The sequence below is a fragment of the Takifugu flavidus genome, chromosome 21 (genome assembly GCF_003711565.1).
Source record: "Takifugu flavidus isolate HTHZ2018 chromosome 21, ASM371156v2, whole genome shotgun sequence".
NCBI lineage: Eukaryota > Metazoa > Chordata > Actinopteri > Tetraodontiformes > Tetraodontidae > Takifugu > Takifugu flavidus.
The window spans coordinates 593,620-619,803 of record NC_079540.1 but is presented as its reverse complement, the minus strand read 5'-3'; the positions used below and the strand labels follow the sequence as shown (position 1 = coordinate 619,803).

Sequence of the window (26,184 nt, the reverse complement as noted above, 5' to 3'; positions counted from 1 at the left end):
GTTGAGGGAGTTTAGGATTAGAGTAACTGTTCACTGATGGGCAGGTTGGGATGAAATTCCGCACAGTCATATCAGGAGCTATTTGACTGGGTTGGAGTTGAATACCTCCCTACATAATGATGAGGAAGCAGGTAAGAAGCAGGTAATCCTGCAGCCTCCAGCTGTGGCTTGTGTTTTCTTTTTGAGTCTATTTCTCGGATGAATATTGACTGTATTCACACATGGTTTAAACACAGCAGGTGGTGGAATACAAGGATTTGGTAGTTGGTGTGCTATAGGGTGGAATTCCGGGACACTCTCACACACTAAAGTCCAATAACCAAATGCTTGTGTATTTGTGCCAGTAGGCCCCTTGTTCTCTCCTCATCCGTCCCCATTCCTGACCCAACAGCTAAATATTATCCAGCTGATCCTACACCAGGGTCATTTTGGGTTCTGTCCCCCTACAGCACCGCTCCACTCCATCTATTCTTTTAGCCTCTCTTAGCTGTCCACCCCTTTCCTTATTTAGCAAACGCGGCGCGTCCCTCCGTCGTCCATTTTCCCGTCACAGCTGCCCGTCTGATTTTCTTCCAGGTTTATCATGCTGTTATCAGCTGCTGGTGCTGCTGCTCCCTCTAGACTTCCTGCCTCATATCAGCCCAACTGATCCCACTGCAGATTACATATTACTGTCAAACCAGCACCAGCAAACCAGGTCAGCAAGGTCCCATAATGATTTTTCCCAATTGTTCGCTACGTCCGATATCAGTTACAGTTTTTATGGACCAAGCATTTAAAGTGTGTACTTTACACAGTCCTAATATATAAATAATATCAACTGTTTTAATTAAGGCTGATTGGATTCTGTCAAACTATAAAGCACTGGGAGCTGTGATCAGAGGTATTCCAGAGGAGCTTTTTGCTTAGCACCCTCAGTAGCCCACTTAGACTTGATAGATTTCCCATTAGTCTCCGACAGCTGTGATTGAAAGCCAGGTAGCTCACAGCCCGTTCTGCCTGCCCGCTAACTTTGGGGCTTAGCAACAGCCGTGGATGTGAAACAATCGCAAATGTGTATATTGGAAAACCACCGGCTTCCCTGCCATTCCTGTGATTTAGAATCCCTTTTCAAGATGTCTGTGAGAGGCTATGAACACTTGATTTGTGGCCAAACTTCAAGGACTGGTGCCAAACTGCAACCGTGGGCAAATAAGCAGGATTATATTTGTGTTTTATTTGACAGTGAGTGGCCTCTTGGAAAAATATGAACAGATTTTATTGCTTTTTGTATACCATAGTACCCGATTTCATTATAATGTAAGTGTGCCCATTTCGCTGTGCCATAACAGGGATGTCGCACCGCATTGTGGGATTTAAAGACTATTATTTCCAAACATGGCATTTTGCAATAATATTGTAGGGGATAAAACATTTAAATAAAAGTTTTCCCCAACCATCCATCCATTAAATCACTCCATAGTGTTTCAAATTAGGTTTAGGTAGTAACTCCTCTTAAAAAGGAAGCTAATTAAACCAATGACAAAATCAGAGTAATTATATTAACAGCACCTGCTGTAAAAGTTGTTAAATTTACTGTATGTGTACCACCGTTGGCCGAGAACCTGAGGGCACGGGTTGGTTCAACCTTTCTTGTTGTTATCATATTCCGCCTGCTTCCTGGTGAGTCAGCGGGCCGCGTGCACAAAAACAACATGCCTCTCTCTGGAGCGCCACTTGCAGTCGCATCATGTTTTGACAAACGCCGGAGAAGTGAGGAAACTTCTCGCCGCTCGGCTCAGACGGCGCCACCGGAAAAATCGCAGCCACCCGTCACAGTTCTGCGGCGCGCAGGGAAATGCGACTTCTTCTCTGCTTCATCTTCTCTTTTTTTCACGGCCAAAATACACAGAGGAAGCAACTTCAAATTCAGGCCCACGAGGTCGGTCCGAGGAAAGATTAGGTCACGGGACGCAGTCATGGTCGGTACATAAAGGTCTAAAGGCCCGGTTAATCCGCCTCCTCGGGGTGCTTATCTGAATCCGACCCAACAGCCGGTTCCAACATGCATTCCCAGGTACACCGAAGACGGGGCATGTGCGCCGCTGAGGCAGCCAGAGGGAGTTTGACCCGGCAGTCACGTTCCTTTCCTGACACATCTCTCCTTTCCTCGGTGACCTCCGCTGCGACGTTCTCTGTCCCTCCCTCCCACCTACTATCCAGAGAATTACGTGAGCGGGCAAGAATGAAAAGCAGCATTGTGCTCTGCTCGGTTGACTGTCGACGGCTGGCTGCTCTGCAGCCATTAGACACGTTTAATTTACTGCTAAAAAGGTTGTTTTTCCCTCCTTAGGAGAGACGTTTGTTGTCCACAGAGTGTCGAGTGTTCTGATCACTCTTACTGCAGCGCCGCAAACTAACTGTGCATAAATAATGTGATACAATGGCTCAGCATCCTGCTATTGAACGGATTCAAGGACCGCGGCGAGGAGTTTACTACTCAATCACCTTGACAACCAACTCCATGTGGGGATTGTTTCTGGCATCTTTGATGTAATTGTTCACCAAAGAATAAAACCAATAAAACCATTTAATCACACGGCAAATTAAACCCTTAAAAGTGGGACTTGTTTGTTAGCCCAGCATTGTAATCATGCATCTTTCCTCCGCCCAATCAGCTGCATGTGATGCGCCTGAGGTCATTGGTTAAATCCCAGGTCCTTGGGTCTATTTACAGTGTCAGCGTGCCCATGAGCAGGACAGTGAACGCCACGTTGCTCTCTACTGTCCTAATTGTGTTAATGTGTGATTGATTATTGATTATTTGTCCCTCACTCGGTGAGGTCATCCAGGACCACAGATTATGAACGCCATTGTGACTTTGCCACTCCGGGGAGCTTCGTAAGTGCACTCTAGCATGCTGTCGCACCTCCTGCGCGTGTTCATTGCAATTTATATTTTGATTTTTGAGTTAAAAAACAAGCTTGACCTTCCCGGGGAGTGAAGTGGTTTCAGCAGCTGTATAAACTGGGATGCAGCCCTTTATAATTAATCAGTTTTAACCTTTTAGCTGTTGTTGTTTGGGGAGTCAATCTGCCCGTCCGCGTATTCAAATGTCAGTTGTGATTACGGAGCCCGCGCTTCAGAGCCAAGCGGTGCCTTTTCCTTATTCACCTCCGACGGGGTACAGTCTGATAAACGTCAAACTCCCTCAGCCGCTGTCCCGTGTGGCATTCAGGTGGTCTTTGCCGTCCATCAGGCGGCGTATGTGTCCGCGGGCCCCGTCCGCCCCCACTTCTCCCCGTCTATTTCCATCAGCGTCCGCCTGCGTGCGGGAGCCATGTTGGCTACGGTCCATGTCACACGCTTGTTTTGGAATATGTAGCCTTTGTCACGTGTTGCTTTCCCACCCGCCGTGTTTGCTGTCTCCATGACGCGAACTGTCTCCTTCCTGTCAGCTGGAAGAGATGGGAAATCTTTACACAGTGACATTGACATCAGGGCTCGCTTGAGTGACACTTGCTTATGGATATGAATCCTTTGTTTGCACATACATGTGTGTTTGCACATGCTTGTTATGCAGCCCCGCTGTCTGTGTAAAAGAGGCGCTTCTCCCTTTCCACTGGGCTCCACCGCTCAAGTGTCAGAGAGGATCTTCACGCCTGGCTGATTTTGACATCTTGTATTTGCACATGTGATTTCTTTTTCTCTTGAGTTTTGCACATTTATCAAGGTTGAGCAGCGGCTTTATCTGCTCGTCAGCAAGGCGACCCCCCCCCCCCTTCCTTCCCCGCCGGCACAGGATGCAGTTTTGGGGAATTTCATACCTGAATTCTTAGCAGATTCCCGATTCTGCCTCACTTAACCTGTAGTTGCAGGATTCGACCTGTAGAAAAATCCGCTCCCCGGATGCTGATCGGTGTTTGGAAGTAATGTGTGGAATCTGTGGCCTGCCTCGTGGTGTGGCAGCAGTCAGTCCTGGGGTATCTGCTCGTGTGCACGTGTGCGTCGCTGCACGAGGGCGTGTCAAATGAAAACTGACGCAGCCTTGATTCTGAAAGATTCTGTGACCACTCAGGGCTACATATGGATGCAGTTCGGCTCAGGTTTGTCACGGGATTGAACCGGAGCCTTGTCGTTTCAATTTAGTAGAAAAGTTGTAGCCAGCTGCTGACTTTTTAACTGTTTTCACTCTGCCTGAGCAGATTGAAGCCATCTAAAATAAGTGTAAGACACATTTCTGTACATATTCTTTGTATATTCACTGCTGGCTTCTTTCCTGCCTTGTAATAGTATATTTATAATCTATGACGATTAGTCTCACAATAATCCCTTCACGTACTTAATATCATGCCAGGAGTTCTTTCTGCAGCAGAGTCTTTCACTGCAGGGCTGTTGGTCTGTTCCTCGTGACCTTTTCTTTTCAAAAACCTGTCCACTTCTGCATTAGTTAGCTAGATGCTAGTTTGAGGATCCGATCAGCTGTTTTGACAGGCAGGAGATTAGGTAAGATAAATAAGATTTCTGGGGTCTCTCTAGCGCCCCCTGGCGGGATCCACTATGGAACCCACTGCCTTAAACTACTGCACGCTATCAGGCTGCAGCAGCTGGGCTCCAGGATGAAATTATTACACACAGATGATAAGGGCGAGGAAGCAAATCGCTTTAAAAGAAGTTTTGGGGGCCAAGAGACAAGACACGATGTAGAATAGATGCACCAAGTCCTGCTCTTTCTTCCTCACTCCTTTCACCTCTTCTTGTGTATCTGCACCTTCGCTCCTTCCTACTCGCTCGTCTCTCCTTTCATCTCATCTGGATGCTGTCCAGGACCGTATCGAACTCCTGTCTGCTCGCAGCCAATTTGGACGGTATTTGCTCACCCATTAAAGCCCACGGACAGAACGACTTCCCTCCCTTTCCTCTCGTGTTTTCTTTCTTCCCTCTCGGTCCCCAGCGAGTAGTTCGAGCTGCAGAACTCTTTGAATATGGAGACGGAGCAGGATGGATAGGACGAACATTAATTTAGACGCAGATGTCCTTGCAGCAATGACATTTCGCCGCTAACTAACTGATGCATACGTCCATTTGATCATAAAGTAAACACCCAAAAGTCAGGACTCACTTAGCTCCCCTCCTCCCTTTTGTACAAACTGCAGTCTAATCACTTCCCGAGCGTGCGCGCCGCCGCTGTTCCAACACAAAAACACGACAGGAAGGCAGTACTGCGTGAATGCAATTGGAAGTGTGTCCTGATGGATAATCTGCCACAGGAAAAGTTCTATTTGTGTTTTTTTTACATTTGTCATCAGCTTAAAGGAATCTGATATATATATATATAAAAGATTTAGACAATTAACACGCCAGTACAGCAGTTGCAATTCAAGCAATTACTGTGATGAATGCCTCGTGTGTGTTTGTGCCTGTGCTTAAATGCCTTTAGGACGAGCTTTTTACTTTTTTACATTCTCGTTTTCATGAAACGACACAATGATGCAAATGTGCCGCTACAGAAGAGGGTTTGAGTGGATTTGTTTTGATTAAACTGCATTTAAACTGCACAGACTCCACAAATAATAGCACAACCTTCCTGGACACACACACACACACACACACACACACACACACACACACACACACACTCTGCACAATCAGAGGAGAAGTGAGGGAGAAACACTTTCGCTCTGCACACTCTCAGCCAGGGTGGGAGGCAGCCACAAATACTTCCAGCTTTTGTTACCCTCTGATTTATGCTCTGTGTCCTTGAGGTGTTAGCCCAGATTTCCTGGTAACCGCTGGGTGGGCCCCATTTCTACATTCTGTCGCTCACAGTAAGCTGCTAATGTTGTTTTTATGATCTTGTAATCGTCTTCCTAATTATGGACAACAAAGAGATGAGAGGTGGATGCCTGGGAGTTGACTGGTTCCGTTCCAAAGTAGGAGGTTAAAGAAAGTCACAGACAGGCCCCGCTGTGTGGAGTAAGGAGAGGGGGAGGAGGGGGGCTCTGCCTTTTCTTTTTCTTTTCTGTGTCACGTGCACAGTCATGCTAAAGAAATCAAGATCCGGCCGGCACGTCTCAAACAAAGCTGCTTTCATAACATCACTTTCCGAATAAATTCGGGATTAGCGCAGATGGAATTTCAGCAACACATCAGTGTTGCCCCCCCCCCAGAATTCAATGTGAGAAAGTTGTGCAAGTGCTCACTCAGCCACGCTTATAAAGAAATCTGCCTTTGCATCTTAAAGTGCTACGTTTGTGCTTATCGCACAGATTTCGTATCTTGTAAATCCTCGGTGGGATTGGGGAGGCATCGGGCCGGATGCTGCTTTGTTGGGTGTGCACTCTGGCATTCAGGCGCTGCTGGGGAGCTTCAAAGCTATGCCTGCGTGTGCATGTGTGAGGGAAAGCAAATAAAGATGAACCAGAAGTTCACATTCCTGCGTTTAATGGAGCTTAGCAAATCTTTAATCTGGTACTAACGAACATGCGAGCTTAAATTAGCGGCTGGGCTCAGTCCCAGTATTGGTGGTGACTCCAAACGGACCAAAACAAGTAGCATCAGTCAGTGTTTCAGCTGTGTTTCGCTAACAAATGCAGGATCTGTCGCGCTCTCCTCCGCAGTAGCGCTGGATCGCCATCACGTCCTCTTCATCTTGCTACTGTCCTGTTGGCACAGCCCAGTTGTGCACCCACCAACCGGTCCCTTATGAGCAGGATCCCCGACAGCGCTTGTCCTCTGCTCTCTCTCCCCATCTGTCTCTTCTGTGTTTGACTTTCCCAGACACATGGCGTCAGATTTACTTCACCCTTCGCTTATCACTCACCCCGCAAATAAATGAGGACTTTTGTTGCGCCACTGTGAGCCGGCGTTCTGGCGGCCCGGGACTTTCAGATCTGACGTGTTCACACCTCCGTTCCGGTTCACCGAGGGGTTTAAATGTCACCTTTTGTTAGCAGGCGCTAACCTCGTCCGAAGCTGCTTTAAAGTGTCGCGGGGTTCCTCTCGTGTTTTTATCATTGTGTAAATGCAGCCTAAAACTAAAATGTGGCCGTTCCCTTCATCCAAAAACAGACACGTTATCCCTTCCCTTATCTCTTAAGCCGCTTTAGACCTCATTGTAGATATAGTAACAAACAACTGGAAAATGGCGTTGTCAGGGCGGCGATGCACTTTGGAGGTTTAAATTCACCAAAACCCTGCGGACAATGAGCTATAACGCCGCGTCCAGCAGCTATTAATGTTTGTTAATTCAGGCAAATTGAAATTCAGTAGCTTTTTACGACACTGGACATTTGTAATAGTGACCTTTTAGAAATGCCAATATTCTTTAATAAATGTGTGTATTAATCGATCTGGTGTAGTGTGCCCTATAGTAGCAACGGCTAATCTAAAGAATCAGGGAAGTACCATGTAAAAAAGACTCACAGGTCAGTTATATATTTGCAGGTCTGTGTGCACGTTTCTCACCCCAGAGACTCTCGAGTCCTTCAGACTGGCCGGAGCTCCTCGGGTGTTCACCATGCTCACAACCCAGGAAAGAACACCTGAATGCATCAGTAGCATTAAGAGCTGTTGTAAGATCGAGCTTCTGGTCCTCTCTTGGATTGTTATGCTAATTGTTTTTTGAACTGGATCATTTAACTAAGGGTCTTTTTTTTATTTTGTTTACTCTCATGAAGCGGCAGGGGCTCTGTGGCCCCACTCAAAACACGCGCAGCCCTTGGACCAATTAAAACAAGCACCCACTGACCCAAACGACTCGCTGAACACGCCCAGAACGACAGCAGCTGGAGAAAGGGGAAGCGATGAATAAATAATTAATTGTGATCTGCTTTACCCGTTCATAATTGGTGTCCTCGTTCAGCAAAGCCCATCGTCCGTTTTTGCCGCCTGCTCTCGCTCTCGCACACGCACAGCAGGTCGCCTGTGCTCCAAAGCCTCTCTCTTATCTGAGCGGGCCGGAAAAACTCCTCCACGCTGATGGGGTAAATGGAGTGTGCGCTCCAGATGTAGCGTGCTCCTTTGTCAACAGCGTTGTCAGGATGTAATCACAGCACACTCTCCCCAGTAGAGGAGAGCTCATGAGTCCAGCTCGTCGGTGTGCAGCAGAGAGCCTGGATTGCACCCAAGCGTCTGTGGAACAGCACATTTAAAGCGTCCAACCGGCCGGAGCCGCACTTACGCTGTTTTTTTTAATGAGAGTGAGGCTTCAGCGTTTCACAAATTAGCATTTTAAACAGTACATTAATTGCTCTCTTTAAAAACGTCTGCTTCTCCACACTTGCCCCGCAGAACCTTTAACACGAATATATCCTTTAGCTCGTGACATTTGCTCCTCATTGGTTATGCTAATAAATCTACATTTGGCAACATTCTTGTTTTCACATTTCCATGTTAGCGCACTGGTAGAAATCTTTGGGGGGTTTGCTGGTTCTTCAGAGCAGTACAATATAACTTTTAAAAAAAAATCAAATCATTTCTGATGAACACAATGAAAATATGAGCAGCTGAACTGTTTCGCTAGTAGTTTAACTCCTGTGTTGGTTTCCATTTGTTCCTGTAGATAACTACGTTGATCAACCATAAAGACAAGCCAAAGAAGTCAGAGCGCACCCTGGCTGCCATACACAGGGTGGGCCAGGCGGTGAATGTGGCCGTGGGACGCTTCGTCGCCGTCGGCGAGGCCATCGCGGCAGAGAACCAAGAGCTGAAGGACGAGATGGGACAAGCCTGCTTCGAGGCACGCAGAGCAGGTCGGCCTCCACTCCTGTCCGTTGGTGCTTCGCGCCATCTGAAACACGCGGCGGGGTTCTTTTTGGTGCGTCGCCGCATGCTATAGCACGAGTCGGCCCAAAAGACTTGAGTTATTGAGCTCCCATCAGCGTTGATTTGCTAACAGGGATTGTGACAGTCTCATAAAGCAGCAGACATCAGCTCCAGGCTTCACGGTGTAATCAGATTTAAACAAAGTTCGATTTGTCCTCTTTACAGCCCGGCTGTCTAATATTATTATAGCAGAGGACCTCCAGAGAGCTCTAAATACGTTGTTTTTATGGCGTAAGGTGGGGGGAAAAGCGTCGTTGCCCAAGAGTTAACGTGGCAATGTATGGATCAGCCTTTAAATGGATAGGTGGGAACACAGCCAAGAGAATGGAGGACAGGGCGCGAGCTGCTTTTTCTGTGGGATTATTGCAGCAGCACCGATGGGCTTCGTGCTCAGGATGTAGACATACTAATAAAGGTAATGGGATATCTCAGTCCTGTGCTGACATTTAATGGTGATTATTAGTGTTTGGGCTTTTATTAATGCACAGGCTAACTGCCTGGCAGCTAACATCAGTCATGCTAAGAGCACAAACAAGACACAAACGGGTGCCCAGTTGTAACAGGAGACCACGAAGAGCCCAAAATGAGTGACTCGTAGCTTTTATTATTATTGTTAGTATTATTATTAACTATAAAATAACAGGTTAGTTTAGCAGTGACCTTTGGTTTAGTGTCTACCTATGAGGAACTTTCTTTTACTTTGTTCCCCATATTGACACCAATAGTTGCTTAGTAGAACATTTATTTAAGGAAGCTCTCCTCTTATCACGGAGAGCAAAAACCTTATTTAACCTCTGTCAGGCCAGATCAGAAACAGAATCCCACTAGATAAGAATTTCGACACAAGGTTGTGATAATAGGTTTATTTACAGAGAGCCAGCTCGTGCAGCAAAGAGTTTAATCCTCGCACAGTATCAGTTTGGAAAGGACGGCTGAAACTCAGACAAAGAGAGCACTGACAGCAGGAAGTAAGCTTGGAAAAAGCTACCGGTAGGGTCAGCTGTGCACGCTGGGTAGGGTCAAAGTGTGGGTCCCTGTGCAAAGCAGTTCAGAAATACTAACTAGAATAATTGAGCCATGCTGGGCCAGAACAAGAGTTTTGCTGCTTTCAAATCGTCGTGAGAGAAAGAGGATAGTTAGTGAAGGATTGGCATTTCTCTAATACCTAGCTGCAGGGAGAGTTTAATCAGGCAGGCCTCAGCTTTGTGTGCTTTAATGAATGAAAAAAGGCAGGCTGAAAGCACTAGTTTAATTAGATGCTACCCATCATAGCATGGAAAAGAGATCCAATGAGGCAGGTCAGTGAAGGCCATCTTCGCTGGGCGTCACTTTCACTCAGTCTCTCCGTGTCACTCTCACGTTTGCATGCTTGTCTTCTTGGAAAGGATTCAACATTCCCAAACGGGGAAAACAACAATATAATTGAGGAAAAGCTCATGAATGAGCAACGTCAACACCTCTGCAAGGTCGGGCTGCTGTTACATGCGAAATACGTATTGTTTTGGCATTTACTGCTGAGATCTCACGCACAGAGGACGGCAATGGGCACAAAGTACATTTTTGGAAAAGCCAAGATGCTAAGCGACGGCGGCACTGGACCAAAATCCTCCCGCACTTGCGTTACTGTTTCCCAGGTTCTTTTCTCTCACTGCACACCAGCTCTCTCTGGAACTCCTCGACCTCCCACCCTGCCCCTGTCACAAGGGTTGAGCGGCCATCTTTGCATGGCAGGCCTAGATGTTTTAACCAGTTTAGCAGAGCTGGCGTGGAAAAGCAGCCTGTCGGAAGCAATTGGCCCATCTGTGTTGCTTCTTTTAAGACCAGCCAAGCCAAACAGACAGCCAAGCTGCATGACCCAATGGAGCCCCGCTGTTCACCGAGCTATTTCCCCCCTCTCGCTCTTGCTCTTTATTCTGGGCATTTCCATCTTGATAAGTACTTTTACTGACAGATACCCAAGCTCTGTATTCTTCCTCTCCAAACAGGTCTGATAAGGATTCAAGGGACAAGTTGGAGTCTGCACAGCGATTTTTGCCTTTGCATATTGTGTGTGCATGGGAATTAGCTCTGGTATGTTTGCCAATTGTGTTTGAAGGCCTCATTTGTCTGCTCAAAAATAGCTTATATAATCAAAAGAAAGCATGCCAGAAGTGTTTGGGTCGGCCTGGCATAGCTGTCGTGACGCTGCGCTGAATATAGTACTGTTGTGTTTCATCCTGTCCAGGACGATATGTTCTGCCCGAGGTAGTGAGGGGCAGATTGGAAGAACGCTGCGCCCAACTAACTTGGAGGGTGCTGCAAAGTCTCAACTGACCCTCTGTCTGTCCATTTTCTGTTTTTTAATTGGGTCAAGACTTCGGTGGCAGCGGGAGCGGGAGAGTACCCTAAAGGTTTATGTGGTCACTCGCTCCAGCTCTTCTTTGGGAATGCCTGGGTGCACCGGAGCAACATGGGAAATGGGCAAGATCCAGCATGATCTTCCTCTGAAATGGCTTAATAGCAAGTGGCACCCCTTGGTGACGCTACACCCGTAGGTTTGTGACGTTTCAGGAGTTTGGCTTACAGGATGTCACCGTCTTGAGTTTTTGGAAACACAAATAACCATATTTGGACAAGAGGATGGAGCTGGAGGAGGATCAAGGGGCGGGTGTAACCTTTGACATCAGTCTATGCAGCCCGGCCTGATTGGCATCAATGGGATGGACACGCCCCCAGACGTAAAGGATTACTATATTAATAATTAGAGAATTCATTATAGATGGACCACCAGATCATATTTTTGATGGTAAAATGTAGCTGTTAGCACTGTTATGAGTTGAGAAAAAATGTTTTAGAAGGAGTATTTTCGATTGCCACTTGGAGACAGCCCCTAGCGGATCGCGGTGGTATTGCAGGGGAACTCACTGAGGCGTTAGCTGTTTATCCCCAGTCTTTACTTAATGCGCTACAAAACACCCAAAACATGTCAAATAAAAAATAAACGCAGGAGTGAATGAGCACTCTGCTGCATCCCATATGCAGGAGATCTCACACCATCCTTGGATCTACTCTGCTTGCTTCCTGGCAGGTGATGCCATAGCCCAGCTCACAGATGTGGGAGCGGCGTTGCCATCTCAGCAGGACGGGGGAGTCACGGTGTTCAGTGACAGGACGGGGATGGTGAAGGCTGCCCGTTTGCTGCTCTCTTCAGTCACCAAAGTCCTGGTTCTAGCCGACCGCATTGTCATCAAGCAGATTGTTACATCACGCAACAAGGTTAGATGCACCATTTTTAAAGGCACGGAAAAAATCTCAGTCGTGTGTGTGTGTGTGTGTGCGTAGGTCCCCGTGGATAAGCACAGGCCATGTGAAAGAGCCCTAGAGTCTGTCTCCTGTGTAGCGGCGATGCTCTTACTGTGATAACTGCAGCCTGAGCCAAGAATGGAAATGAGGACCCTAATAATGACTGGTTAGCTTCATTTGGAGAGAGAATTGACAGACCGTTGTCCTCCATTACTGGCAAATACAATTACAGCCCTTCCTGCTTTTTTGTCTGCCGTGGATGAAAGCTTCTACGATAGCACTACCTACTCTTAGCAACTGCTAAATTAGCAGGAGCGCAGACTACTATTAGCCAAAGTGCAGGTTTGGAAGCGCTCGTTTCTGGGTTTATTCTAGCAGATGACTGATATTGCTGCATCACTTTGGGTCATTAATACAGTTGAGGAGGGTGATGTCCTTTCAGTGTGTCGTGTAAAGTGACCTGTTTCTTTAGGAATACAAGCAAAAGTCCTGCTAGATTGGAAATGTCCCCCCCCCCCCCCCCTTCCCTTTCCTTTGATCTGATCGTTTCACTCCTGTCAGGTCCTGGTTACCCTGGACCATCTGGAAAGAGTCAGCACCTTCCAGGAATTCGTCCAGATTTTCAGCCAATTTGGCAACGAGATGGTGGAGTTTGCCCATCTCACCGGAGACAGGCAGAACGTGAGTGGCCTGCCAATGCACGCACCTCTGTTTTCAGAGTCTTTAGATGTTGTTCCATCATCACTGAAAAGCAGGTCTGGCCATGTCGATGCAATCTTCCAAGAAGCAGTGATTTTCTAAATGTTGCTGTTCTGAATATGCAAATGCGGGGATAGATTTAGACTGTGGAGCCTGCTATGTTTACACTATGAATGCGCACGCAAACTCGGAACAAATCAATAATTCAAGCCTCAAGTGTTTACATAAGAAAACAAATACGGCATCTTTGGGTAATTCCCGTCATTTTTAATGTGGTTTTAACATCCCTGTCTCACACAGATTGGCAAACCAAAACTTAATTCGCGCTTAAAACCTCAGCAAAACAGCCGACTTTGAGTGTCTGTGGGGTTTGTTTAAAAACTTTTCTAGCTGCTAATCTGTCTTTGATGCGTACGTTCAGCCTCTGCGAGGAAAGAAGCTGATGAAGAGCGCAGCGGCTGTGACGTGCAGACAGCCAGAGAGGAGCGGCCCTCCTGTCTGGATTACCATGGGCTCACGTTCTCAAACGCTCCTCACAGGAGCCACAATCCCCCCACCCCCCACTTGGCACCCCATTTTGAGATATTTACTCCCACCCACGTGCTCTCGTGCACGTGTACGAACCCCTTATAAAAAGGGACCTGCATAATGGTGGATAATTCCATCATCTCTGTATCTTTAGTGAAGGGAGGGACGAGCTGTTCATTCAGCAGGCTTCTTCCTCGTGCATCATCTCCATCATCTACCCAATGTGTCAGGTGACATTAACCTCGGAAGTGTCAGGTGTTCGGAAACATAGCAGAGGCCTCGTGGGTGTGTCTATGACGGCATGAACGACCACACTCTGTATCGTCCTTTTGACGGCCCACGTTGAAGCCGATATCATACATTTTGTGCACGCAGGACTTGAAAGATGAGAAGAAGAAAGCACGAATGGCAGCGGCGAGAGCAGTGCTGGAGAAATGCACCATGATGCTCCTCACAGCCTCCAAGGTAAACAGCTGGCCGGCTTAAACAGCCAGGTTCTTTCAGTTTTAAACTTTGACACGTCGCACGATCGCAAAAAAGAAAACAAAACAGTAAATAATCGTAGGTGAAATGTCAAGTTTGTTGCAAAGAGTAAAGGAGGATGTGCGCTTTGACATTGCACTTTGAATTCTTCTGCGGAGACCTGCCTGAGGCACCCGGATTGTGAGTCAGCCCGGATCAACAAAGACGCCGTGTTCCACCGAATGCGCTGTGCCCTGGAGCAGGTCATCGAGATTGTTACCGAGTCGCGGAGCTGCGGGGAGAACAAGATCCTACCTGCCAGCATCTACGATGGCATTAAAGACTTCAAGGTAAGCTGAGAAATGAGACCTTAGGAAGGGGTCGTAGTGGAAGCTTAGTGAGCCTGGGGCTTGAGAGGTGTGGTCCATGGATTCGATCATTGTTGCGCAGCGTCATTAGAGGAACGATTCAGTTCATTTAGGGTAAAACTAAATGGGGCAGTGATATAACAAAGACCGAGCAAATATGAGAAAATGGCAACGCACTTCAGACAACAACCCAGGCTGTGGAGACAAATGAAAGATGTCAAAAATGGTGTTTTCTGCTTTGATGAGAAGGAACAAAGTACTTTAATGAAAGGACGAGTGTGCTTAAAGCTTCAAATAAATGGCTGCCAGGCTGTAAATGGCAGAGCTGATCAAGAAAAGCTAATGTGCAACGTGTCATTTTAGGGTACATTAGCGAAGCTCTGACTGTCCTATTAATAAACCTCTTGAAAGAAGATGAAACACTTTTTTGTGCAAGCGAGGCTCTTTGTGTAGTTTCTTTCACAGATATGTCAACCAACAGCAACACAAAAAAGGTACCGTAGCTGCATTTAAAAGCGCAAACCGCTTCCTCCATTGCGTCTCCTGCAGTCCGGCGTGGAGTGCCTGCGGGAGAACTTGTACGCCCTGCCGCTGCAGAGCGTGAGCGGCCAGATGGAGGCGCTGGTGGAACGGACGGAGGACTTCACCGACTCGCCCTACACCAGCCACGAGCAGCGGCAGGCCATCCTAGGTGTGTGCCAGCTGGTGCGCCAGGACACGGAGCAGCTGGCGCACGCCTGGGTTGAAGCGGTATGTCGGCACGAACGGGCACACGCGGCCTCAGGGATATTCACTTAAAGAAGCATCTGCTATAATAAGCATAAAAATACGGCAGGGAGACACCCGTTATGACGTTAATGCCTGAGCTGTCCATGCAATAGAAGAGCTGCTGGGAGTAATGATGGCGCGTCCAGAACCGCCCCTCTCGGAATATTTGTGGCCAATTCTACCCACGCAGAGACCCCAACGCAGTCCACTTTGAACCCTGTCTAGATTCTTTCTTCAAAAATAGCTCCCGGAACCTTCCCCAAAAGAAAGAAACACCCCCTTGTCCAGCCACTCACCACAGGCCCCCTGTCCTTAAGACGTGATAGACTTCTGAAAGTCGTCGTGCTGCTGTTTCTCCTCCCACGACCTCCAGCATGCCTGGAGTAGACCGAGAGGCCGCTGCGGCATAGCTGCACCATCGCTTCTTCTCAGTTAAAGGTTATCTGGGGGAGGGGCAGATGTGCCGCGGCGACTGTCTCTGAAGTCGCCAGTTTCGTTCCTGGATTTGACCATTGACTTCTTTCTCTTTTCAGTTTGCACTGTCAGACTTGGCGTTGACGCAGCAAGCCTGGCGTGGGCCTCATGTTTTATTTCTTTCCCCTGCAGCAGTCTGCTCACGCCAAAGAGGCCACGGAACAGGTGGAGGTCGCCATCCTGAAGACATGCCAGAGCATCAGTGAGCTCAGACGCGAGGTGAGCACCAGGCTGCGTCCCCCGCGCCCGCCCGCTCGCTCAGTGTAAATAATTGTACTCAGTTATAGACAGAACTTTTTTCACATCATTCTTCAACTCTCCCGTCACCTGAGCGTCATTCTTCCACCTTTGCTCCCTCACTCATCTCCATTCCTCTTGGGTTTTCTCCACGCTCCGTCTCTCTCTCTCGCTCTCTCTCGGTCTAATCTCTCCTTTTCCTGCAGCTCCATAAGGTGGCAGTCGGTCGCGCCTCAGATTTGCTCAAAGTTCACGGAGAGCAGCTGCCTCTACGGGCCCTGAAAGCTGCCGGCGCCGAGGGCAACCTGGAGGCGGTGGCTGAATTCTCACGTACGCTCACTGAGCAGAAAGAGCAGCTGGTGGAGGTGAGGGCCAGGGGGCGGCGGGGGCGGCGGGGGCACGGTCACCGATGATAATGACACCTTTTAGAGGGAAAAAAGAAACGTAATGAGGTTTTTAATTGAATTTTTTTTGTCTGTCCTTATCGGTCAAAAATAGGTGTTTTAGCAACGGGAATAAATACGGCATAATTGAAATAATACTATTATCCTGAAACCAATCACATGAACATCTTCGATTTGCTTCTGGCTTCAGACGTGTCGGCTGTTGTATCACGTGTCGGGCTCAGAGCCTCTGGAAATCACCTGTATACATGCTGAGGAAACCTTCCACGTCATTGGGCCGCAGGTAACCTCAACTTAAAGTCAATAAAGTCTCAGACTAGACCAGGAGTGCTGTGGACCCTCACTTATAGTCTGCTTAAATGTGTCAGGAAGGGTAAATAGACAAATTGCCTCACGCCTCCAACACCTGTCAACTATTGAAAATGGCTGTGAACACCTCCCCCCCCCCCCGACACCATCTCAGATCTCATTATATTTGCTCTTGGAACCCGTCCATGCCAGTAATTATCCAGCATGTTCCCTTCCTGGGGTGCTAATGTCAGACCCCGCATGACTCTGCAGTAATGACTCCACTTCTAGGTTCAAAGGTCGGCTAATCAATAACCTCGTGGTTTGAGATGACATTGGCAAAATGTCTGTGTGCGTTCAAGGTAATAGAGTGGTGGCCCTGGGGGTAATTGCCTATTAAATACAACACTGTAGGGGACGGGCAACGGGTGCTTGTGGGTGTCAAAGCCTGTGTCGTAAAATCTATATATGAAAGTAAAAACACTCAAATGCCCTGTTAGCCGTTATATTTGAAGGGTTTTTAATGACCCCTCTGTACGGCTCCATCATTTCTTCTCCCATCAACAACAGAGGAGACACTAATTAAACTCGAGGCTGTTCTCACATGATGGCGGGGTGCGAGCGCATCATGTGACCCTTCTAGAACACCCACCCCTCCTTCCTCTCTGGAACACTCTACTTTTCTGAGTTTCCCAGTCATTTTTCAGCCGTCACAATAGCGCGCCATTTTCGAGGATGACCACAAAAGCCAGCTGAAGGTCATCTGAGCTGCGTTGTGCCACATGAGCAAGCAATCGGCACACTGAGGAACCTGCAGCGGCGTAACAGCGGCCCTCTTTTTTTCTCACGGGAACTTATTCCGGCAGAAGATGAGCGATTACAGACCCCAGCAACGCGGCTCCTAGAGCCACAAGAGACAGATAAACCCTTAACCCTAATGGCTGTTATGAGTGGAGTAAACTAAATACCAAAATTCCTAAAAGTTGCTGATCAGAAAAGAGCAATCTCCCACCACAGAAGTGGTCCAGTCATTCCTCCAGATAAGAAAGCTTCAGACCAAAGAGACACCAAAAATGACACCTTGTTTTCTTCCCGTCAATCATTAACTCTGATGGCGGTGGTTAAAAATAGTTCTTCATCTTCCTCCTCAGATCATCTCTGCAGTCCAGACCCTCGCCCTCCACCCGTCCAGTAAGATCGCAAAGGAGAACCTTGAGGTGTTCTGCGAGGCGTGGGAGTCGCAGCTCTGCGACATGGCCCTGCTGCTGAGGGAGATCAATGACGTCTTTGAAGGCAGGCGAGGTGCGTCTTTATCCAGTCAGCTGACACTCTGAAGGTGTTATTGTGAGGAGCAACAATGCCTTTCACAGGGACCGAAATAAAAGCCAGTCCAGAACTCTCACATTTCTCTTGGTGGCTCGGTGCTTTTGCGTGCGTGTAAATTTGGGTGCCTACTCGAGTTGGACGTTGTCACAATGTCCCCTGTCAATTTGAATAACTTTAAAGATGGGCTTTAAAAAATATGTCGACACCTTTCCAGGACATGATGTCCCTCAAGAATGTGACCTTCACAATAGGACCCAGTAAATATTGGGAAGTCCATCTCCGAAAAGGGTGAACGGATCACGTTGTCAGATGCTTATTTTTTCACTAAATCTACAGAAATATGAGCTCAAATAAGAAAAAAGCCTGCCTCCAACATCGTGAAAGTAAAAAAAAAAGCAACCACCGATTGTGATAGTGTTTTTTTTGTAACTTTGTATTCAGATAATAACCATAACTCTTTGACCCTAGGAGACAAAAGACCCTATTTGTCTCTTCCGAGACCCGGGGTGAGTATCCCACCAACCACCCTCATGAATATTCCATCGCTCCGGCGGTTTGTAATCCTCTAAACAACGCTACTCCGGTTCCCACAGAAACACCCGCTCACTAACATGAAGCCTGCCAAAGCTGTCAAGTTGGATGCAGAGGTACCAGAAGCCCCCTGACTTTCAGCACAATGCACCACATCTCATCCTGTAGCTCCCTCCGACAGCAGAAAATTAATCTCTGGGAAGCTGCGTGTCGCGTAGAAACAGAACTGATGTCGTTTGTATCATAATAAGCCTCATTTTTCCCAGCTGGGAGTTTTGTTTGAGGTGTCACCACAGGAAGGAGGATTATGTCAAATGTGGCTCGAGTGAGAGAGTTGCTAGCATACAGTACATTCACATTTGTTTTGTTAGCTTAACCATTTGTGGGTGTGAGCAGGAGCAGACCAGCATAGCCAAACTGGGTCTGGAGCTGCGACTGCTGTCGTCAGACGTGGACACGGAGGTGGAGAAATGGGAGGAGCAGGAGCACGACGTGGTCCGACAGAGCCAGAGCCTGGCCAGCATGGCCTACAACATGCACCTGTTCACCAGGTAACGGCGCGCATCTGCACGCGTGGGCGCGAATGAGTCCGCGGGCATCGGACAGTGTGATCCGTCTGGGAGTTCTTGTCGTCCGTGTGTCCCTTCCTCATTCTCTCTTTCTGCCATGGGTTCTTCAGAGGGGAGGGTCTGTTGAAAACAACGCTGGATCTGTTTCATCAGGCAGAGGTACGTCCACTTATCAACCCGAAAGGCAGCCGACCGTTAGGTCACAGTAGTGATTGACAGCTCCACAGAGCTGATAGTACAGCTAGTACAGCTGTTTGATGAAAATATAGTTCCACCTCACGCACACAAGATAAAACCAAACAAGGTGTGTATCCTGGTAAATTGGTGTCATTGTCAATAATGCACAGTAATTTGTAGAGCAAATGACTCAAAATGTCAGCAGAGATTTATTCCATTTTGGCTGAGCGAGGGAGATAAGAGGAGAGGGACGAGCGAGGGAAAAAGGGAATGGGTAGTGATAAGAAGAAAAACAGCACATTTTGGAGTGTGCTTTGTTAAGGTCGAGCCGGCTTCCTGTTGAAAGGGGAACAGAAGTGTGTATTTTTCATCTTTTCTTCTGGGCACTTTTTTTTAAGGTTCTCTCTGAAGAGGGACTCCAGCTGTGCTCGTCGCTCCGCACTTTTTCCACCCAGGTAAAAAAAACACACTCCTCACTGTTGTGCCTCTGACACACACACACAGACCCGTAGAATCCAGTTTGGCACGCCTCAGCGCCAGACCTGCCTTATAAATCACACAGCCAGAGCAGGAAATTAAGGCTGTCACACACACACACACACACACACACACACACCTTTTCCCCTCTGTGTTGAGCCCCAGCAAACAAACAGACCCTCGGTGGCTTCCTTCCTCCTGCCCTCCACCAACTTCTGCCTCCAAGTTTAATTAAATGGGCTTTTTCTGACGGCCAGTAATGACTGCCATTTGTCAACACCGTTTCTGACGCCACGTAGGTTTAGTTGGGGGGGGGGGTCAGTTGACCGACCATCCATAATCGGGAGGTCGAGCTCTTCAGCGTGAGTCACGCTTTCTCATTAATTACATCAAACAAACCGGCGCTAATGTATTCCGGCCGCCTCACCGTCCCCGCACACCTGTTTTACACCGCCATTCATGTCAATTAGCTTGAGCGGTTTTGATTTATGCGTTTTTGTCAGCGCGGCTCTGTCGTCAGTGGCACCAAATAGGTTGACATCCGGCGGGGTTGAGAGCGAGAGGATTAGCTCTCGGTATAACAGACTTAAGCGGCAGATCATGACCGGGCTTTTGCTGATGGATTACAGCGAACAACACTAAATCGGAATTTATTTCATCCCTCCTTTACCCTTTTCATAAATAATATCTGAACAAGAGCGTTATAAATCCAGTCCGGTAAACCTGTCTGCGTCTGAGCACACCACCCCCTCCACACACACACACACACACACACGGATAGCTCCTTCCCTCTTATCCTGAAAGGCATCACCTGCTCTACTTTTTTCTCTGTTCCAGCTGGTTGATGAGGAAAAGTCTTCAGTGGTGACAGAGATAGAGAAGCTGGCGGTGCTGTGCCAACAACTGCAGACGGGGGCCAAGACTCCGGCACAGGGAAAGACTGCCACCTTCCAGAAGGTACACGCACTGCACGAGCGGATGGCTTGTTTACGCAGGACGGGGTGACACAAGTGGCGTGACACGGGTGATCTTATCTGCGCCATTCATCAGGGCCAATCCGATCCCACGGCTCCAGATGAATAAATCATAATGAATAATCTTGTAATAAAGGCAAAGATTGGCATCAGACGGGTGGAGGCTTAATGTGTGATTATCCTTCTGACACGTATTAACTCCTTTTTCCGGCCCCACCTTGGGGTCCATGTCAGCAGCGACAGCTGATAGTAGAAGTGAGAGAACTGATCAGAACTGCTGGCACCATCCCGTCTCACGCTCACAAAAACACTATTATGAATCTGTTCTATTTCTGCTGATAGAACGCCTTCAATCCTAATCCTCACATGGATTTTTTTTTGTCTTTCTGTAGGTGGATTTGTGCATTCAGACAACCAGAAATATCTTGACTGTGGTTCTCTCCCTCCTCCCATTCTGCAACAAGCTCAACAGACAGGTGACAGCACAGCATCGGCTTCACGGAATTGCATGCACAGCCTTAACGGCCATTTACTTAAGACATTTTGACCCCCACTGGACCTAAGTCTGCAGGCTAAACATAGATCTCTCTGTTTTCCAAATGGTAAAACTATCCTCCTGGCTTCTCTTCGGGGTCACGGGGCCTATCTCAGCTGCATATGGGTGAAGGCAAGCTCCACCCCTGAGGTTTTCTCTGTTTTTTCTGTGATTGTAGTACAAGTCAGAGAGGAGTAGCTTGGGTTCCCCGCAGGACTGGAAGGAGAAGCAGGAAGCCTCTGCAGCCGACAGAGAGGAGGGGGCTCTCAACAGCAAGAACGGCAACGGTTTTGGTGTCAGGTCCTTGGAGCAGCACATGGCCGGTCTCAACCTGCTGGAGAGCAAGTAGATCCCAGAGGCCATCTTCTTCCCTGGCGCCGGGTTCCACGCGGAGCTGCCCCCAGCCCAAAATTTTCCAGAGGACACGTGGTGTGAGAACCACTCAAGCCCCTCATCTCCATGCACCCACCAGTGCGAGCTGAAACGGCGGGTTAGCGGTGGCTGTCAGAGGGAGTTTGCGTTTGCTGTCTGCGTGATTAGAAGAGATTTCAGCCGAGGACGGCGCCCACTGCACCGACCAGCGTCCACAAGATGGAGACAATCACAGTTAGAGGGAGTTGGGGGGTCGACACAAACCCGAATTCAGTTATTTTCATCACTTCTTTCAACGTGAAGTCAATAAAGTAGACAGGTATCAAGAGCAAACCTTCCTGTCGCTCAGCTCAGCCATACACGTCTTCACCACGTGCCTCGATAATATAAACTTGCTTTGTGGTGTAATGCTAAACGAGAAAAAAAAGATGTGATGCAGCTAAATAAAACAGCCATGCATGATGCCATCACCACCAAATCCTTGTGTTTGTTGGGTCAGTGCCTCATCGTTTTGTCACGCAAGCAGGTGTTGTGTAAAATATCAACCACGATCCTACAGCCGTTCCTCCATTTCTGGCATGACCGAACCATCGCCACAAATATGCTTAAAAACACAGTTCAACGCCAAATAAGAAGTCCACTTGTTACTCATTACAGTGATAAAGCTTTTGGTCCTCCAGTGTACATGAATGGGGGGAAACGTCTGATTTCTTCAGAATCTTAATGTCCGAGTAGTTGTAGTAAATCATTCTGTGTCTTATCGTTTTGGCTCACAAAACTAATGACAGATAAATACAAACTAGCACAAATGTACAACAAAGCCTTGAGGTGTTCTTGTTATGAAGACTATCATTGTGAAACTTCCCGGTTGGTCACTGTGTATTCATATTATGGTATATAAAATGGTACTTGAAGCGCATATATTATTAAAAAGGAAGATGTATTTATATGGAAACACAGACATATATACACTGAAAGGAAAATGTAATGAATGGTACTATAGTTGTCATAATGACGGAACTAAATGAATCACAAGCATTATGCTGTGGTGAGCAGCAAGGTCTGCTGGGTAATGTAGTGGTACAGCAGATGTGAATGAATCAGATCTAGTTTTGGGCCATCTATTCTTTTGAAAATTGTATGGTTAATAAAAGTGAGGAAAAAAATAAACATATTTTTCTTAAATGATGATTGTGTTTATTTACATTTCAGAAAATAAGAGTTGATGGTTTTAATGGCATTAAAGCATTCTTAATACTGCGTGCTGGTTCAGAGGCACTGGTTTGTTCTGCTCCAGGCAAGAGTCTTTATAGTTATTAAAAAAAGAAATATTTCTTTGCTCGATGTCTTCAGTTTTCTTCCATCCAGGCGAGAGAACTAAAGTCTTTGGTCCTCCGTCAAGAAAGCTGCGACAAAGCAGCACGTTTGGCGAGAACTTTTTCAAACTCTTCCCTGCTCAGAAGGTTCTCTGTGATGCTCTTACTCTCCTCAAACTTTGGAAGGATGACAGCGATGTATCCATCGGTGGATGGCTATGCACAATTCACAGACAAAACCATGTTAAAATGCTTCACGAAACCATTAGATCATTCGTGTTTCAGTTAAGAGGTGAGCAGGCTTTAACAGGCTTGAAACATGAATGCAGGATATTAGAAAATAAATATTCATGGACAGGAAAATTTCATACATGTTTAGTTGTGAATACCGGGACAATAAGAATGTTGAGTAGATGCTTTTACCTTTTGCAGCAAGAGCGAAGGCGTTTCTAAAATAGCCTCGTTGACTTCAAGAAGACGTCCTCTGATGCAGCTCGAGAGACATATTTTTCAATAATTTGACTGGACTAAATAGGTTTGAAGACACAAACAAATGTCCATTTGAGGAATGCACTCACCTGTAGATTGTGTACTCATTTTCATCTGTACATGTTATCCTACACAGAGGGGCAAAATCAGTGAGGAATTGACCCCCCTGCAAATAAAGAAGAGAAATAGAAATCAAGAGCTTTGCTTTTTAACACGCAGACGTTCACATTTCTGCAGGCACAGTATAAAGGTCAATTCTAGCCTCATCATTCGTAATGTATTTACCCTCTTGGACTTGCCAGATACTTTGTTATTCAGGCGACTGCAGCCGTTACTGATTTGATAGTTTATGCTTTTGATTTGTCTTCCATTCTGGAGGATTGGGTGAGATTCTGCTAATGTGACGACACAAATTCTGTGGAGAAATCAAATAAAGCGTAAAACTCAAAATGTACCTATGAAAGCAATACGACCAAGGCCACGTGAAAGTAAAGGATTTGGTAGTAAATCACACGATAATTTCCATGGCACTCAAGGGCAACAGTGCCATTTACTTCAAATGTGATCTCCAAAACAAATAGTCATAATATAGAATTCATTTGATTTTACAATTTCGAGCCTTTTATGATCATTAATTACCATCACCTGGTGTTCATTGAATTACCTGTTTGAATGTTGCAGGATACAGTGGTCCTCACACGGTTTTCCCTTCATATCTGAATAAACAAAATGTAATAAAGTAAAGGATTTTGAAAAATTCGACTCTCTTTATTAACTAGCATTTTATACCTCCTATGGTCTTAATTGTTAGCTTGATTAGCCACCAAGAAGCTAACCGCGGAAGAGATTTAAATGCGATATTTACCGGCTCTGTACCATCGTGTGTAATATCGGTCAACAACCGACGGAGCTTTGTCTTGCGTGTCTTTGTACTCTTCATTGTCCATCAAAAGTATTTATAACACAACTACAAAAATAAAACGAAACTATATCAATCTCGACGAGTGCGCACTACGGCAGCGTTTCTTGTCGGACAGAAAACAAGTTGACGCTTCGGTGGTCCGTCCTTAAATCATTCCGTAGAATCAAAAGGAGTTTTTTTAAAGGCCCGTGTTCATGTGTGCTTTAAAAATGAGCACAAGAACCTGGTGCTACAGTTACTCTCACTTTTTAGAAGCATTACAAGTTAGTTGGCTGTCTTCAATATTCCTTCACCCGTCGTAACTATTTAGTATGCTTTGTTAACTACATACGTTTGAGCTGATTTGAGTTTACAGATTGTGAATTTTTACTTTTACTTCTCAAATTGAGTGTCTCTACATTCCTCAACAGACTAATCTAATGAACCCTTGTCATTGTGTTGTAACAACATTTAAATGAACAGGTTGAGATTCCAATAATCCCAATAGACGCTAATATTATTCTAATAATAATTAACAGTCCTGTGCAAATAATCCTGCAAGGGTGGGAGCAATGTATCATCCCAAAAGAAGTTGTTGCTGCATAGTAGACTAAGTTACATATGAATTAGAATAACAATTGACAAAAGTGAACAGTTTGCTATAAGGTCTATTTATGAGACAATGCTCAAACTTCTTCAAGTGAATCTAAAAAATATGAGCTGTTGCTTAAAAAAACATCACTGGTTCCTGATGTGGTAGCAAATTATAAGCCAATATCCAACCTTCCTTTTATCTCTAAAGTTCTTGAGAAGGTTGTGGTGACTCTAGTTGTGGTGAGCACCTGCAGAGGAACAGCCTGTTTGAGATGTTTCAGTCAGGCTTTAGAGCTCATCACAGCACAGAAACAGCACTTCTTAAAGTTACTAATGATCTTCTCATAGCTTCCGATCATGGACTGGTCTCTATGCTGGTTCTGCTGGACCTCAGTGCTGCTTTTGATACAGTTGATCACAGCATCCTGTTACAGAGACTGGAACATGTGATTGGGATTAAAGGGACAGCACTAGACTGGTTTAGATCATATTTATCTGATAGATACCAGTTTGCTCATGTCCATGGTGTTCCCTCCTCATACAGTAGGGTTAGCCATGGAGTTCCTCAAGGTTCTGTACTTGGACCAATCCTCTTCACCTTGTACATGCTTCCCTTAGGGAACATTATTCAGCAGCATGGGATACATTTTCATTGTTATGCTGATGACACTCAGCTTTATTTATCCATGAAACCAGAGGAGACAGAGAAGTTAGTGAAGCTTCAGACCTGTCTTAAAGATATAAAGTCCTGGATGTCTTCAAATTTCCTCCTCCTTAACCCAGGAAAAACTGAGGTCATGGTGTTTGGTCCTGAACCTCTCAGGAATAGATTAGATCACATGATCACTCTAGATGGTATCCCATTAACATCTAGTCTCTCTGTGAGGAATCTAGGAGTAACTTTTGATCAAAATCTGTCCTTCTACTCACACATTAAAACAGTCTCTAGAAGTGCTTTTTTTCACCTGAGGAACATCCCAAAGATCAGGAAGCTACTGACGCGGCACGATGCTGAAAAGTTAGTCCATGCTTTTGTTACTTCCAGGCTGGAATATTGTAATTCTTTATTATCAGGGTGTCCAAACTCCTCTTTAAGAGGCCTCCAGGTGATCCAAAATACTGCAGCCAGAGTTCTGACAGGTATTGACAAAAGAGATCACATAGCTCCTGTAATGGCGTTGCTTCATTGGCTGCCCATTAAATTTAGAATATATTTTTTAAAAATCCGCTGACCTCTAAGGGCCTCAGACTCAGAGTCCTAACCATCCTACCTGGAGGAGCTAGTGACACCTTATCATCCAAATAGACCGCCCCGCTCTCAGAATGCTGGTTTACTTGTGGTCCCCAGAGTCTCTAGGGGTAGAATGGGGGGCCGAGCATTTAGCTACCAGGCCCCCCTGCTGTGGAACCAGCTCCCTGTCCAGGTACGGGAGGCTGACTCCATCTCTCCTTTAAGATAAGATCAACTTAAAATCTTCTCCCTTGAAAAAGCTTATTGTCACTAATTCTGTAGTTCCATTTATTATCCTAGACAGAAAAATGATTGCGGGGGTCCAGGAACATGATCACCTGACAGGCCTCTGTCATCCCACTGGATAAGTGCTTCCT

General features: G+C 46.5%; 2 protein-coding genes across 7 annotated transcripts in view; one reads left to right on the top strand and one right to left on the bottom strand.

The window, feature by feature from the left end:
• The window catches only part of ctnnal1 (catenin (cadherin-associated protein), alpha-like 1), a 30,916-nt gene extending 8,455 nt beyond the window's left edge, over positions 1-22,461 (top strand). For 2 of the 6 annotated variants that reach the window (XM_057021570.1, XM_057021572.1), the window contains 18 exons: positions 8,543-8,732; positions 11,873-12,060; positions 12,649-12,768; positions 13,690-13,779; positions 13,956-14,126; positions 14,694-14,894; positions 15,519-15,605; positions 15,830-15,988; positions 16,218-16,310; positions 17,467-17,617; positions 18,110-18,147; positions 18,235-18,288; positions 18,569-18,723; positions 18,852-18,900; positions 19,317-19,373; positions 20,233-20,352; positions 20,762-20,845; positions 21,083-22,461. In XM_057021570.1, coding sequence (XP_056877550.1) covers positions 8,543-8,732; positions 11,873-12,060; positions 12,649-12,768; positions 13,690-13,779; positions 13,956-14,126; positions 14,694-14,894; positions 15,519-15,605; positions 15,830-15,988; positions 16,218-16,310; positions 17,467-17,617; positions 18,110-18,147; positions 18,235-18,288; positions 18,569-18,723; positions 18,852-18,900; positions 19,317-19,373; positions 20,233-20,352; positions 20,762-20,845; positions 21,083-21,253 — 2,178 coding nt within the window. In that variant the 3' untranslated portion in view covers positions 21,254-22,461. Of the gene's footprint in view, positions 1-1,660; positions 1,962-2,056; positions 2,211-8,542; positions 8,798-10,790; positions 10,876-11,158; positions 11,523-11,872; positions 12,061-12,648; positions 12,769-13,689; positions 13,780-13,955; positions 14,127-14,693; positions 14,895-15,518; positions 15,606-15,829; positions 15,989-16,217; positions 16,311-17,466; positions 17,618-18,109; positions 18,148-18,234; positions 18,289-18,568; positions 18,724-18,851; positions 18,901-19,316; positions 19,374-20,232; positions 20,353-20,761; positions 20,846-21,082 lie in introns of those variants that run through there. The other 4 variants (XM_057021573.1, XM_057021571.1, XM_057021575.1 and 1 more) reach the window with 4 other exon arrangements.
• abitram (actin binding transcription modulator) lies at positions 22,451-24,159 on the bottom strand. Its single transcript, XM_057021579.1, has 6 exons — positions 23,947-24,159; positions 23,746-23,797; positions 23,367-23,496; positions 23,171-23,247; positions 23,016-23,085; positions 22,451-22,808 (listed from the first exon to the last, which is right to left on the bottom strand). Exons 1-6 carry the CDS (start codon positions 24,026-24,028, stop codon positions 22,674-22,676), a joined length of 546 nt encoding a protein of 181 aa, XP_056877559.1. The 5' UTR covers positions 24,029-24,159; the 3' UTR covers positions 22,451-22,673.
• Positions 24,160-26,184: the final 2,025 nt, after the last annotated feature.